The sequence below is a fragment of the Macaca thibetana genome, chromosome 3 (genome assembly GCF_024542745.1).
Source record: "Macaca thibetana thibetana isolate TM-01 chromosome 3, ASM2454274v1, whole genome shotgun sequence".
NCBI classification, from domain to species: Eukaryota; Metazoa; Chordata; class Mammalia; order Primates; family Cercopithecidae; genus Macaca; species Macaca thibetana.
The window spans coordinates 59,943,176-59,956,460 of record NC_065580.1 but is presented as its reverse complement, the minus strand read 5'-3'; the positions used below and the strand labels follow the sequence as shown (position 1 = coordinate 59,956,460).

The window sequence follows — 13,285 nt, the reverse complement described above, 5'->3', positions numbered from 1 at the left end:
TTTTTTTTTTTTTTGAGACAAGATATTGCTCTGTCACCCAGGCTGGAGTACAGTGGTATAATCTTGGCTCATTGCAACCTCGGCCTCCCAGGCTCAAGTGATCCTCTCACCTAGTCACCATGCCCAGCTAGTTTTTGTAGTTTTAGTAGAAACAGGGTTTCACCATATTGGTCAGGCTGATCTTGAACTCCTGAGCTGAAGCAATCCCCCTGACCTGGCCTCCCAAAAGGCTGGAATTACAGCAGGTGTGAACCACTGCATACAGCCCCTAACTTTCACTATATTTGCAACAACCCATTAGCATATGTTTCTAAAAATTACAACAGCCTCACTCACCATCATTGGGTTGTAGTTTTTAAAGAAAAAAACAGGACAAGAAAGCTGTCCTATTACTCCTTTGTGAAATCCACTAAAAATCACTGATACTCCTTTTGCTAAAAATAGACAAGTGGAAAATACACCAATAAGAGAATTAAAAATCCTATATTAGGAACTCGATTCCTTGCTTTAGGAGCTTTGGGACTGGGTGGAGAGTCATCAACCCTCCCTAGGGTCACTTTCATTATCCGTAAAATAAGGGAGTTAACATAAATATTCTTCTAGTTTTCTTCCACAGCTTTCACTCTCTGAGCCAGAAGTCTATTACACTGTAGTAGATAGTGCAAACAAAGGTGATTTTGAAGCAGGCGGTATTTCCAATGAAGTATTGGGAAGAATGCCCAGGTTAAAGAACTCCAGCTTAACCTGAGTGTGCTAGAGGAAGAGGAATGCAACTATTTCGTGGAAAATGAGCCTAAAGAGAACCATGACCACAGGAACATTCTGACCTATTTGTTTCCTTCACCTGGAAGCACCACTTCACAGAATGACAGATTAGGAAAGGACATTGAACATGATCACATTTTCCAGTAGAGCACACTGAAGCTCTGAGAAACCAGACGACTGGCCCAAGGACAGCCTAGGCAAACAGTAGTGAATTCATGACAAAAATCCTCATCCCTGACCCTTAGACTAGTCCTCCTTTACACCATGCTATGACTGTCTTTTTTTTTGTTTTGTTTCTGTCACCCTCTGCACTTAGTTGGTAGAACTCAAATTAAGCTTCATATCTTCAGGATATTTTACTTATTGCTTAATGCAGGGAATAAGGGAATTCCTTAGAGAAGAACTGGGCACCAAGTTAAAATGGAATTACAAAATCCAATGCTGCTGTAATCCACTTATACGGGGTACACTGGACCTGCTAGAGTGATGGAATCTTTATTACTTTTTACAACAAATTGTCCTTGAAAAACTTTTTATTTGCTCCCAAAAAGACTTATTTCCACACTAAGTCTAACAGTAAGACAAAATTGCTTAAAGTATTATGGATATTCTTCTAAATGTAAATATGTTTGATGAGGATGTTGAAGCTCAAAGCTAAATAGAAGCTGAAAATGGTTGATTTCTCCATTTCAAGAGACTTAAGAAGGGAGAACACACAAACACACACATTATTATCCTCACACTTTTAGAATCTTAATGCTCAAAACCAATACCTGTTATTCATCAAGTGCCTCTCAAGGTACATATTAGGTTTGTACACAATTACGGTTTTTGGGACTTTAATGACAAAATTCACAATTACTTTTGCACCGACCTAATATCTCTTAATGAAAGAAACTCAGTCAATTCTTATAGAATTGAAGAGAGTCTGTGACAGAATGTACTTGACAGGACTGAATGCCTTCCTAACTCTACAATGAGTGTCCATCTAAACACCAAAAGACATTGTATGTGTATGAGACCATTTTTCTAAAGGCCACAAATCACTTTTCCCTTAAAAAATATCTCTTGCAACAAATAAGGCAAAGGTGAAACACAGGGTTGAAATGAGTGTATTGGATTATCAACTGTTAGAATCGGGACCATCTAACCCCATCCATTTTTTTAGAGGTGGAAAATGGGTTCTAGAGAAAAGAGATGTCTGACTCAATGTTATGTGATAAATTTACTAGCAGATAATAGAAAAATCAGGTCCTTTCACTTCAATTTTGTATAGTTTCCATAGCATCATGATTTGTTTAGAGACACAGAGAAAAATATTGAAGTAGTCAAAGTAGGAATACAATGCTTCTGATACTACCACCACTATATGTATTAAATTGTAGTCACTCCTTGAATACCAAGACTAAATATGTCACAAGAAACAAAAGATGTTATGTCCTCTGTGAATTTAAAAGAACTTGATTTTAAATTGGATTTGGACTATCTAGCTGATTTTGCAAATATTTTACTAAATTTGAAGTACAAAGCTGATAAGTATGCACACAGAAAAAGCAGTATAAGATTTTATCACTTGGCTAATGTGTACGTGTATATTTGTCCCTGACTCTAGGTATGCAGACTACCCAGCCCCAATAACAACAGGATTTCAGCCTGGTGACTCTCACATAGCATGGTCTATAGCTGAGTTGAAAGCATTGACTTTGAAACTTCTATTCTGCTTCATTAATTTGAAAACAGATGTTTGCTGGGACCATGATATCCTATATGTAGTCATACACTCACTTGAATACTGTTTTCATGCAACTACAATAATCATCTACATGACTGACAACTTTCATGTCTTGCTATGCATGGAGTAGAGTACAAATGTAGAAAACATTTTGTTTCACTTTTTAAGGACTTTACGAGGTACTATCAAGAGACAGATGTGTGTTTAGCAGATTTTAATCTATGAGTTAGAATTTTTACCCTATCCCCACCCTAACAAAGTATAGTGGCTTCTTCCCTAAAGCATAGACTGAAGTGGCCAACAATGAAATTAGATGCTATGAATTTGATCACTTAATAATAACAATCATTTAAGTTTGAGCAGGTTATTTAATTTCTTTGTACCTCACTTTCCTTATCTGTGAAATTATAACAGCAATGTTAGATTGAACCATACAAAATTAGTATTTTTGAAAATCAAAAAAGGTTGAATTTTGTCATTTTCATGTGGCTTATGTATCCTCATAGATTGTTATGGGGATCAATAAATGTGAATACTTAGAACAGTGTTAGTACAAACCAGACATTCAATAAATGTCAGCTATTAGTATTTTACAAATTCTATCCATCCTTTAGAAGAAGAACTCTAATACCATTTACTTCTCATATTGCTTTAATTGCTTGGTTCGTAGCATTTACTGTTTAAGCCAGTCATGTGCCAATAACTTATGTAATATCCTGTGACAATTATTTTTCTGTTATTTAATCATAATACTTATCTTTCTAGTAAAGTAAAAACTTCCTTAAAAACCAGAAGCATACTAAAAATAGCTTCCACCCTTCCCACTAACTGCTACCATTTGCTTGTAATTGGGCCTAAAGAGAATCATTTCCCCATGTTTAAAGAAAGTCTCATGTTTTTGCATTATGCAAGTGTGTGTAAGTTGAGAAGAGAATGAATTAGAATTTTAGTGACAGTTGTGCAGAGAATCTGAAAATGGCTTTAGTTTCAGACCATCATCATCAACTAAAACCCAGAATAAAATTTGGTGAAATGTATTGGAGTAGTAAGCTTTACTATGTTTCTGAAACCCAGAAATTAGCCTCCAAGAATTCATGTAAGTACCTAAAATGGAAGATTTTGTGTCTAGCATGAAAAGTAAACTATGTTGATATTAAATTGGACTAGTGGAAGAAATATATATGCTTGTCTGCTATTTCTTGAAACGTTGTCTTTAAGTGACTTTGTTATTACAGCTATATGCAAATATATGTAGTGTTTAATTCCTTTTTATACTGCTATTTTAATTTAAATATTTTGATTTGTTCTTACTTATTAAATATAAAACAAATGTTACCATCTTTAATATTTCAGTCATTTCTTTCTGAGCTTTTAAATACTATGAAAAAGTACAAATTATTTTATATCTGGAAACACCAGAAGCATACATTATAAAGTTAATGTAAACAAATTACATGATTAAAATATGGACTATTCAAACAAATTTTTTGTGGGGGAGACAGGGTCTCACTTTGTCATCCAGGCTGGAGTGCAGACACGTGATCGTAACTCACTGCAGCCTCAACCTCCTGGGCTCAAGGGATCTTCCCACCTTAGCTCCACAAAAGCTAGGACTACAGGCATGTGCCACCATGCCCAGCTATTTTTTTTTTTTTTTTGTATTTTTCGTAGAGATGGGGTTTTGCCATGTTGCCCAGGCTGGTGTCAAACTCCTAAGCTCAAGTGATCTGCCCATCTTGGCCTCCCAAACTAGGATTACAGGCATGAGCCACTGTGCCCAGTCAAGTATAGCCATTTTAATGATTCATTAAATTTATTTTCTCTGAAGGCATTTCTTACAAGCTACAGAAGGATCACTGTTTTCAAGAATGGGAGTAGGAAATAATGGTATCATTAATTGAATGATGATATTTAATACTAGTTCTCTAATAGGAACAAAGAAACCCATAATTCCTTTTTGGTGTTCTATGGTTAGTTTCATAGGGAAATTAAAATTTATTTAAATTGTAGTTTTTTTCTTCCAACTTTTATTTTAGGTTCAGAGGTACATGTGCAAGTTTGTTATATAGGTAAATTGTGTGTTGTGGGAGGTTTAGTGTATGGATTATTTCCTCACGCAGGTAATAAGCATAGTACCTGATAGGTAGTTTTTTGATCCTCCCCCCTCCCACCCTCAATTAGCCCCAGGTGTCTATTGTTCCCTTCTTTATGTGTATTCAATATTTAGCTCCTACTTATAAATGAGAACATGTGGTATTTGGTTTTCTGTTCCTGCATTAATCTGCTTAGCATACCTGTGTTATGTTATACAATATTCACTAAACATTTTATCAACTGACATTAATAATGTCAAGTGATAAATTATCTTTTGTAAATGGTGGCAGAATTTTGGCCCTTGTCCACAGTGCTTTGGTAGTTTGTACATTCATGGCAGCTCTTGCTATTGACTTTCAGTTTTCTTTGAAAGACTGCATAAACTTGCTGGCTGCACACTACTCTGTTAAGAATCATGGTCAAAAATACTGGTAAGAAAGATTGCAGCTATAATCCATAAAAAGCATGAAGATACCAGAGACATCCCTTGAAAATAAAGAGCAAAAATAAAATATAAATGAGGTTTCTGAACTGTTTTAGACTATTTCAAATGATAATGCCATCTTTCAGAATTGGAAGGTATTAGAGCACTCCAACTCTACACTTAATATGAAATGATTTTCTCATCATTCTCAATTAAACAGTTTAATTCTTTTTGCAAAAATCACTTGTATACAATAGCTTTCTTAATTTTCTATTAGTCAGTTAAACAAAGTAATATTAAATGAGTTTTAATGGTACACAAATACGAAGTCACCAGTACCAAAACTCATATGTTTGTGAAATAGCATTACCGTAAGTATTTCTGAGGCAGCAGTAAGACACTTGGCTCTCTAGGTTTACACAAAATTCAAATATTTGACTCCTACTGTATGCCAAAGATATACGTATGCCAGTATCATTTTAAAAATAATCTGTAAACTGAAGAAAAAAGAAACAGTCTATTTAAACAAAATTCCACCTACTTCATACAACTAAAATTGACAAGGTCAACATGGTTGTGTAGGAATCTGAGAGCACAATGAAGCTTAGCCTTAAATGTACCATACACCTTGACCAATATAAGGATTTTGATGATGAGTCTTAGTCTATGGACATGTAGGGGGCTTACAATGTGCTCTGTCATTTGACAGTTTTTATAAATCTCTGTTGTACCACACCTCCTTGAGTTTGAATCTACACTGGGAAGCCTGAATCTCCCGTTTTCCTTGTAAAAGATTGCACAGATAATTCTTATTTCAAAAACAAGAAGGAAAAGCACTCCATTGATTTAATTCCCCCTTCTTTATCACACTACTCAAAGTATACTTTCAAAATTATTGGTGACCATGTTCTCAAATCATTATTTTCTTAATTTTCATCTGCCTGAGAACATTTGATCCTTTCTTTCCTTGAGTTCTGGCCTCCTGTTAACTTCTAGGATTGCACTCTTTGTTTCTGTTTCTTCATATAAGATCATTCTCTTCCTTTTCTACTTTTGTCTTCCTGCCTCTGAATTATGTACAAATTCTATAATAATTATTCTGCTTTTTTCCTCTCTCCATTAAAACTCTGAATCTACTGTTTAGATTTATTTGTAATCTCTATAGCAATGATCAAATCTATTTGAACTCTGAACTTTGAAACACAGACTGACGTTCATAACACATCACTTATAAAACCTGTTTTACTTTGTAAGGTATATACATACCTTCTATCAATAACTCACTGGACATCTTGAGTTTGATGCTTTTACTCCTCTCTCTAATTGAATCTCTCTCCAAGCTTCCATTTCATCCTATTATCTATCAGCTTTTTTAATATACTCAACCACACCAGACCAGTGTACCTTTTGTTATGTAATGTGCAGATTATGCAAATATCTTTCTAAAAGGGAATCTCGTATTTTCCTTGAAAGTGGCCATATCCTACAGTTTTTTATTTGTTTGTTTTCCTATCTCTGGTATCCTCACTTTGCAACCTTTCTGCTGTAGAGTAGTGTTCAAGGCTAGGTTTTTCATCTAGGCTCTTCCTACAGATTGCTTATGTTTGGAGAATGACTTCTTTCCCTATTGGCTAGGTGAGCTGGCAAGTTGATTTAAGGACTTGTGCCTGTAAAATGGGTGAAATAACAGCAACTTCTCAGAGATATTTTTGAAGATTAAGTGAACTAGAATATAGGAAACTATTAGTAAGAATTAAATGTTAGCCATCTAATCTCTAAATGCAGGTTTTATTACGTCTTACACTTGCTGAAAAACATACCGACAACTATTGTGTATCATATCATCAATTAAGTATTTTTCTGCCTGATGTTCTAAGCTTGCTTCCTAACTCTAACCCCATGTTAACTTCTAATCTTTTCTCCTGTTAATACAGTATTCCGGGCACATTCTCTACCTTCTTTCTTCCATCTTCACTGCATTTGATAGCATTTTCACAGGATTTTTCATACTATCAATCAGTCCTTTGACATGGTTACTGCAGTTATTTGGGACTTTCAAAATTCTACACTTCTTTAAAATCTGAACCAAGTACTACCTTTTTCCTAAACTGTCTTGAATACTCTGAGAGATTTCTCTTTCAAAGTATTACAGCATTTACTTTTCCAATTCAATTCTAGAGTCTCATAGGTCTCAGTACTTTTTATTATAATATACCTTCCCGTGGTTTTAGCTTACAATAGCTGAGATGATTTTATTCTCTTAGTCATTATATAAAAGCACATTTTGATGTCAGAAAACTTACTTTCTCATGGTTAACTATTATGAGCATAAAGATAAATATTAAAGAATTACAATAAATGCTAGCCCCTCACATGCTATCCAGAAGAATCTACATGTACCAGTTTTGTTGCATGACAAAGAAAAAATTAAATGATCGATACTCAGTTATTGACCAATAATTTTGTGTCAGCAAAAAAAAAAAAAAAAAAAAAAGTCTAAATTGCTATGCATTGGAAGATTATTGTGATTTTTTATTTTGGAAAACTTTTCCAAATGATGTTATAGTCTGTGTGTTAACACAGACACTGATCTTGTGCTTTCTCTGCATCAGATCTGGGTGAGAACACGGTTTATAGAGTAGGAAGGATGTCAGATCAACAGCCACTCCATCTCACTATTAGATAAGCCCCATACCTCACTATTACCTGTCTGTTTCCATTGGCCTGTATCAAAATACTATCAAGAAAACTAAGACTTCCAAGGCAGGGGATACTATCAGTTTACATGTTTTTTTCAGTTAAATGCATGAGGCTGAAGTTCTGCAATATGTTAGCAATAAATACAATCAGCCCTCTGTATTCATGGGTTCCGGGTCTGCAGATTCAACCAATTGTGGATCAAAAATATTAAAAATGGTAACAATATAGCAATAAAAAATTAATAAAAATTCAATTCCTGCTGTTCTCCATTGTGCACTATGCTTACTAACCCTTTGTCTAGGTCATTGCCATCCTAACCAGGTAGAGAGTTGAAGGCAGAACTCATGTTTTATTTGGCCAGTATTATGTTTAATAAAATGAACATTTATGTCTTCTGGCAGGAAACACACAGTCTAGTTCACAGCAGTTCCTGTTCTTCATTTTATCTTGTTCTTGGCACCTTACATTTTGTTTAACCCCTGTATCCAAACTCCTGAAGCCATCTGAATTTGCCATCCCTCATTTAGAACTTCAGCAGATCTGCTTCCCTCTATTCTCGTCTTCCCTCTATCAATCAGCATTTCTGATGAATGAGTGTGTAGCTAATTCAAATAAGCTGTGGGGGCTGGGGGGAGATTAATTCTAGATTGTTGTGCAAAGCCCATCTATTCAATCATTCTGTTTTTTCACACTATAGTCAATTTGTTATATACTAATATATGTTCTGCATATTTCTGAAAGCCTTTTTCTAAGATTCAAATATGAAGCTTCATAAATAGAAAATATTTATGAGATAATGAGATTACACATATATAAAAATAGTGGATTACTAAACAGTGTATTACCAAACAACAAGTTTACCTAACAATAAGGATTTGTTTCAGTATTAAACACATCACACACACACACACACACACACACACACACACACACACACGGTTTTACTTTTGTCAATATTAACTAAAGTACAACTTCTTTTATAAATGTGCTTTTACAGAATATACTCACTTATTTCCCATTCAAAAGCATGCCAACATGCTCTTTGGACACAACTTAAAACAATTATTTCTAACATGCATACCTATAGACAGCTTTTAATAGAATTTGGTATTTATATTTAAGATAGCAATGGAGTCGTGTTAAATATACATTATACTTACAACATTTCACATACAGTCACATCATATAGAGTTGCAGTGGTTCATAAATACCTTCATGTCAAAGATACAAATTAGCAGTTACCAGGAAATATAAAGCAGGTAAATATAAGCAAAAAAAGAGAAGACAGAATGAATCAAAATGACAAGGCATATTCTTTGGACTACTTGTACCTTTTTAATTGTCTTCTGGATAAGCATGTCTCCAACTGGCATTAGAATACCTCCAAACACAGCCAGGACGGCACCAATGACAGCCCCAGTGATGAGTCCACAGTTGCGGTCACAGCCCATTTTTCTTGTTCAGGAGGTGAATTAGTGTTAAGCACCTGTTTCTTGCAAACTCCTGGATACGATTAAGGTGGTTTCTACAAGGTCTGGTTCTATCATTAGAAAGAGATAATAAAACAGAAGCTTTAATATCAGTACAAAAAGATCAAAGTACAAAGAAAACACCCACTAAAACAGATCATTTTGCCAGTTGTAAATAAACAAATGCTTTTCTTTTTGTTTCACCAAAGTGACTTACTCAGTCCACCTCCCTTTTCTTGCTTCTAATGCTTACCAGTGACAGAACTAATAATGTCATATCTGAATTTCTTCAAATTCCTCCTTTTTAACTTTCTTTCTACACATGATTAACACATTGAAACCTTATCTAAGGAGAACTCTCACCCTCATCTCAGCAACTTTGTTGCATCCTCACATCCAACACAGCCTTCCACACCTTATCTTGAGTTCTCCTGCAAACCGAATGTGGGTTGACTGATGTGTTTTCCATTAAATGATAAGCAAGTATGGTAACAGATGTTTTATTTACTATACCTTATTCACAAATCAACAGCAAGACATGAATTTTACAGGAAATGAACTGATGAGTTGCAGAAATAATCAATTCTTCTAATCATTTGAAAGCTATCTGTGAAAATGAGAAAAGCATGGGTAAATACAAAAAAAAATTCCCAGAAATTTTATACTGGGGCACTCTCTAATATCACCATACTTAAAATAACTGTTGAAAGAAAGTCTAATGTTCATGAATACTGAGTTCAGGCCTGAATTGTTTGTCCTAAAAACTGTTTAAAACATGGAATTATTTTAAATAAGTATATCTTATTTTCAGTTTTATTATTAATGACTTTGAATAGCCTACAGGTGTAAAGAATTTGAAGAAAATATAAAATGTAGAGGATTCCTTGTTTCAACTATGGCATTGCTTTCTTACTAATCTCAAATAATTTTCCCCTAAATATTCAACTACAATATAGTTTATTTTGTCATTTGCAGTTGATGCTAATTCTGTTAAAATCAGGTAGTTTGTGTTAGCATATGTTTGTCAATCTATTGTTTGGTATCTTTATAAAATGTGTGATTATTATTTTTTGAGATGGAGTCTCTGTCACCCAGGCTGGAGTGCAGTGGTGTGATCTTGGCTCACTGCAACCTCTGCCTCCCAGGTTCAAGTGATTCTCCTGACTCAGTCTCCTGAGTAGGTGGGGTTACAGGTGTGCACCACGACACCCAGCTAATTTTTGTATTTTTAGTAGAGATGGGGTTTCATCGTGTTGGTCAGGCTGGTCTCAAACTCCTGACCTCGTGATCCACCCACCTCAGCCTCCCAAAGTGCTGGGATGACAGGCATGAGCCATCGTGCCCAGCCATAGTATGTGATTATATAAAGATTGCAAGAGCCGGGCGTGGTGGCTTACGCCTGTCATCCCAGCACTTTGGGAGGCTGAAGAGGGCAGATTATCTGAGGTTGGGAGTTCAAGACCAGCCCGACCAAAACAGAGAAATCTCATCTCTACTAAAAATACAAAATTAGCCGGGCGTGGTGGCACACACTTATAATCCCAGCTACTTGGGAGGCTGAGGCAGGAGAATTGCTTGAACCCAGGAGGCAGAGGTTATGGTGAAGAGTTTCACACCATCACACTCCAGCTTGGGCAACAAGAGCAAAACTCCGTCTCAAAAAATAAAATAAAATAAAATAAAATAAAATAAAATAAAATAAAATAATAAAGATTGGAAGAAAGAATACAATTTGTGAAATGAGTGGATCCTATTGTAATAATAAGAGTTAATTCTAACTAGTATTTGAAAACTCATTTATTTGAACTTTTTTGTTGTTGTTGTTGTAATGGCATTTTGTCAATAATGGAGTTGGCCTGTCATTTATAGTCAGAATGCGCTTTATAGTCTATAAACAATTATTCTCTACTTTGAAATGCTCATGGCCAAAGAAAACATATGTGCCAACAGAATGAAGGCTACAGTCAAAAAAGGGCACATAGAATATTGTTAATGTTGTAATTGTATTAAAAATTGTGGTTTGTTATAATTTCAGGTTTTCCCTCCACACTCTCTTGCAACAGAGGTACCACTCTTATGATTGTATTAGTATTTATTTCCACTTTAATAATCATATGGTTTTTCAGAAATATGACTTGTAGAGCTGAGAAAAGAATACAAAAATGATATTTTCCCCAAAAACGTAGGAATAAATGTTAAAAATTTTTTTTCTTGCCAATTTTATTATTTACATATGTTCCCTTCACCTTTGGGATTCCCCTTTGCCTACTCCCTTACATAGGGTACTTTTCAGTATAAACCATAGGATGCAATAAACTTCATTTACATCAAGGTTTTGGTGATTAAGAAGACTGACTAGTTCTTTAGTGTCATTTTTCTCTAATGTAAAGGGAACACACATAAATCTAAACAAGTGATTTGTTTGATTTGTTTTTCCTGTGGAATTTTATGTCTCACTGAGCAAGTAGGGCTGGCTTTTTATTAATTGTGCAGGGGTGGACTGGTAACAATAGCTTTCCCTGCCCTTGGAAATCATATACCATGCTACCTCATACGGCTTTGTCCGTGGCTGTCCTAATGCAATGGAACGAGTAATTTAATGCTGGTAATGAGGACTGGATATTGTCAAATAGAATATCCTTTGCAACGTATAATTGTAAAGCACTTGAAACTTTTCTTGAAACCATCTTTTAAGCAACCATAGTTATTGCTAACTAGAGAATGTCATGCTGGTGTTCTGTATGTTGTGAACTGATAATAAGATTTAGAGTAGCTTATTAGGTACATAATGTTTTATTGAATGCCCATTTCATAGACCATCCCCAACTATTTTCCGCAAGTTATACTTAAGGAAACAATTAAAATACAGGAATCCCAGCTGGTTCAATTGAGATTAGGGGACAAGATTAAGCCAAAGACTGATTTGTCACTGTCTTGCTAAATGAAAGTGGGCAAACCACGTAATCTCTCTACACCTCAATTTCCTCATGTGTAAAATGAGATCAGCCATTTTTAATTTAAGCAGCTGAACTGGTTCTTCAATTCTTATGTGGAAGTCTATTAGGTAAAATGACTGTGATTCCACAACAGTGGTTGGAACCCAGAGACTCTGTTTCCTAACTTTGTCTCCCTGTTCCTGCCTAACACTCTTTATCCTCACTGCTAGGAAGCTCTAGGAAAACCTTTGTAGAAACCCACAGCTTTATGAGCCCATATAAAAAATGCAGCAGGAAACCCCCAGTGTCATATTCCAGTTTTGTTAATATAGTATGAAAATCTATTTAAAACACATATAACTCAAGGATTAAGTTATCTCTCTGGGAAAGTTATTTTATGTTCCACATAAACTTCACTAAAAATTACTCATTCAATATTAATATCATTTGCAACTCTGACAAATGTGATACAAAATGATTTAAAATTATAAATATATAGCAGTTAGAATAGGTATATATGCATATATTTGCCCTTCTCCAGATTCTATGCCACAACCTAGTTGTAAATCTATCTGGCCTTTCCCAAATCATTCTTCTTTATTCAAGTAGCTCCATGCACTACAGAGAAGAGTTTCTGCAAGGGGTAAAGAGTTCCAACAGTAACCACCGAAGAACCCAGGGAGTAGTGCATGCTCTCCAATGGCTCCCTCTCTAGACCTGAAAAGTAATTATTATAACTTCTATGGACTCTGAGCCTAGATATGTTGAGCAATGGACAGGCCTGGGTACTGCCTATGTCTGCTGTGAACTTAAAACTGAAGTGAGATAGTGTACACATCCCACTGCTGTCGTCACATACATTAGAAAACAGAAGTACCTAGTAATTTATTCTGTTGAATTCTATGGTTACACAGTTCTTAATTTAACATTGGTCAGGATGATATAAGCAAAATTACAAGTATTAACCTAACAGAACTTCAAATCCATGTGCTATTTTGAAAAAAGAGCTAGACAAACTGAACTTGTCTATTTGTTCAAATTTTGAACTGATTGATTCCCTCTTATTAAGTTTCTACCCTGTTCCTAAGAATAGGCAAAATACGTGACACTAGTTGGGTTCATTTATCACTCAGTGCCTTGATACCATGAGTAATGAAGTATTGTT

At 35.1% G+C, this 13,285-nt stretch overlaps 1 protein-coding gene and 1 long non-coding RNA gene across 10 annotated transcripts in view; one reads left to right on the top strand and one right to left on the bottom strand.

The window, feature by feature from the left end:
- CD36 (CD36 molecule) overlaps window positions 1–13,285 on the bottom strand; it is a 77,356-nt gene that overhangs the window by 20,717 nt on the left and 43,354 nt on the right. For 7 of the 8 annotated variants that reach the window (XM_050785231.1, XM_050785234.1, XM_050785235.1 and 4 more), the window contains 2 exons: window positions 9,698–9,791; window positions 9,047–9,255 (listed from right to left, as the gene is read on the bottom strand). In XM_050785231.1, coding sequence (XP_050641188.1) covers window positions 9,047–9,166 — 120 coding nt within the window. In that variant the 5' untranslated portion in view covers window positions 9,167–9,255; window positions 9,698–9,791. Of the gene's footprint in view, window positions 1–9,046; window positions 9,256–9,547; window positions 9,644–9,697; window positions 9,792–13,285 lie in introns of those variants that run through there. The other variant, XM_050785236.1, reaches the window with a different exon arrangement.
- Window positions 1–13,285, top strand: part of LOC126951244 (uncharacterized) — a 34,131-nt gene that overhangs the window by 6,763 nt on the left and 14,083 nt on the right. The window lies entirely within an intron of this gene.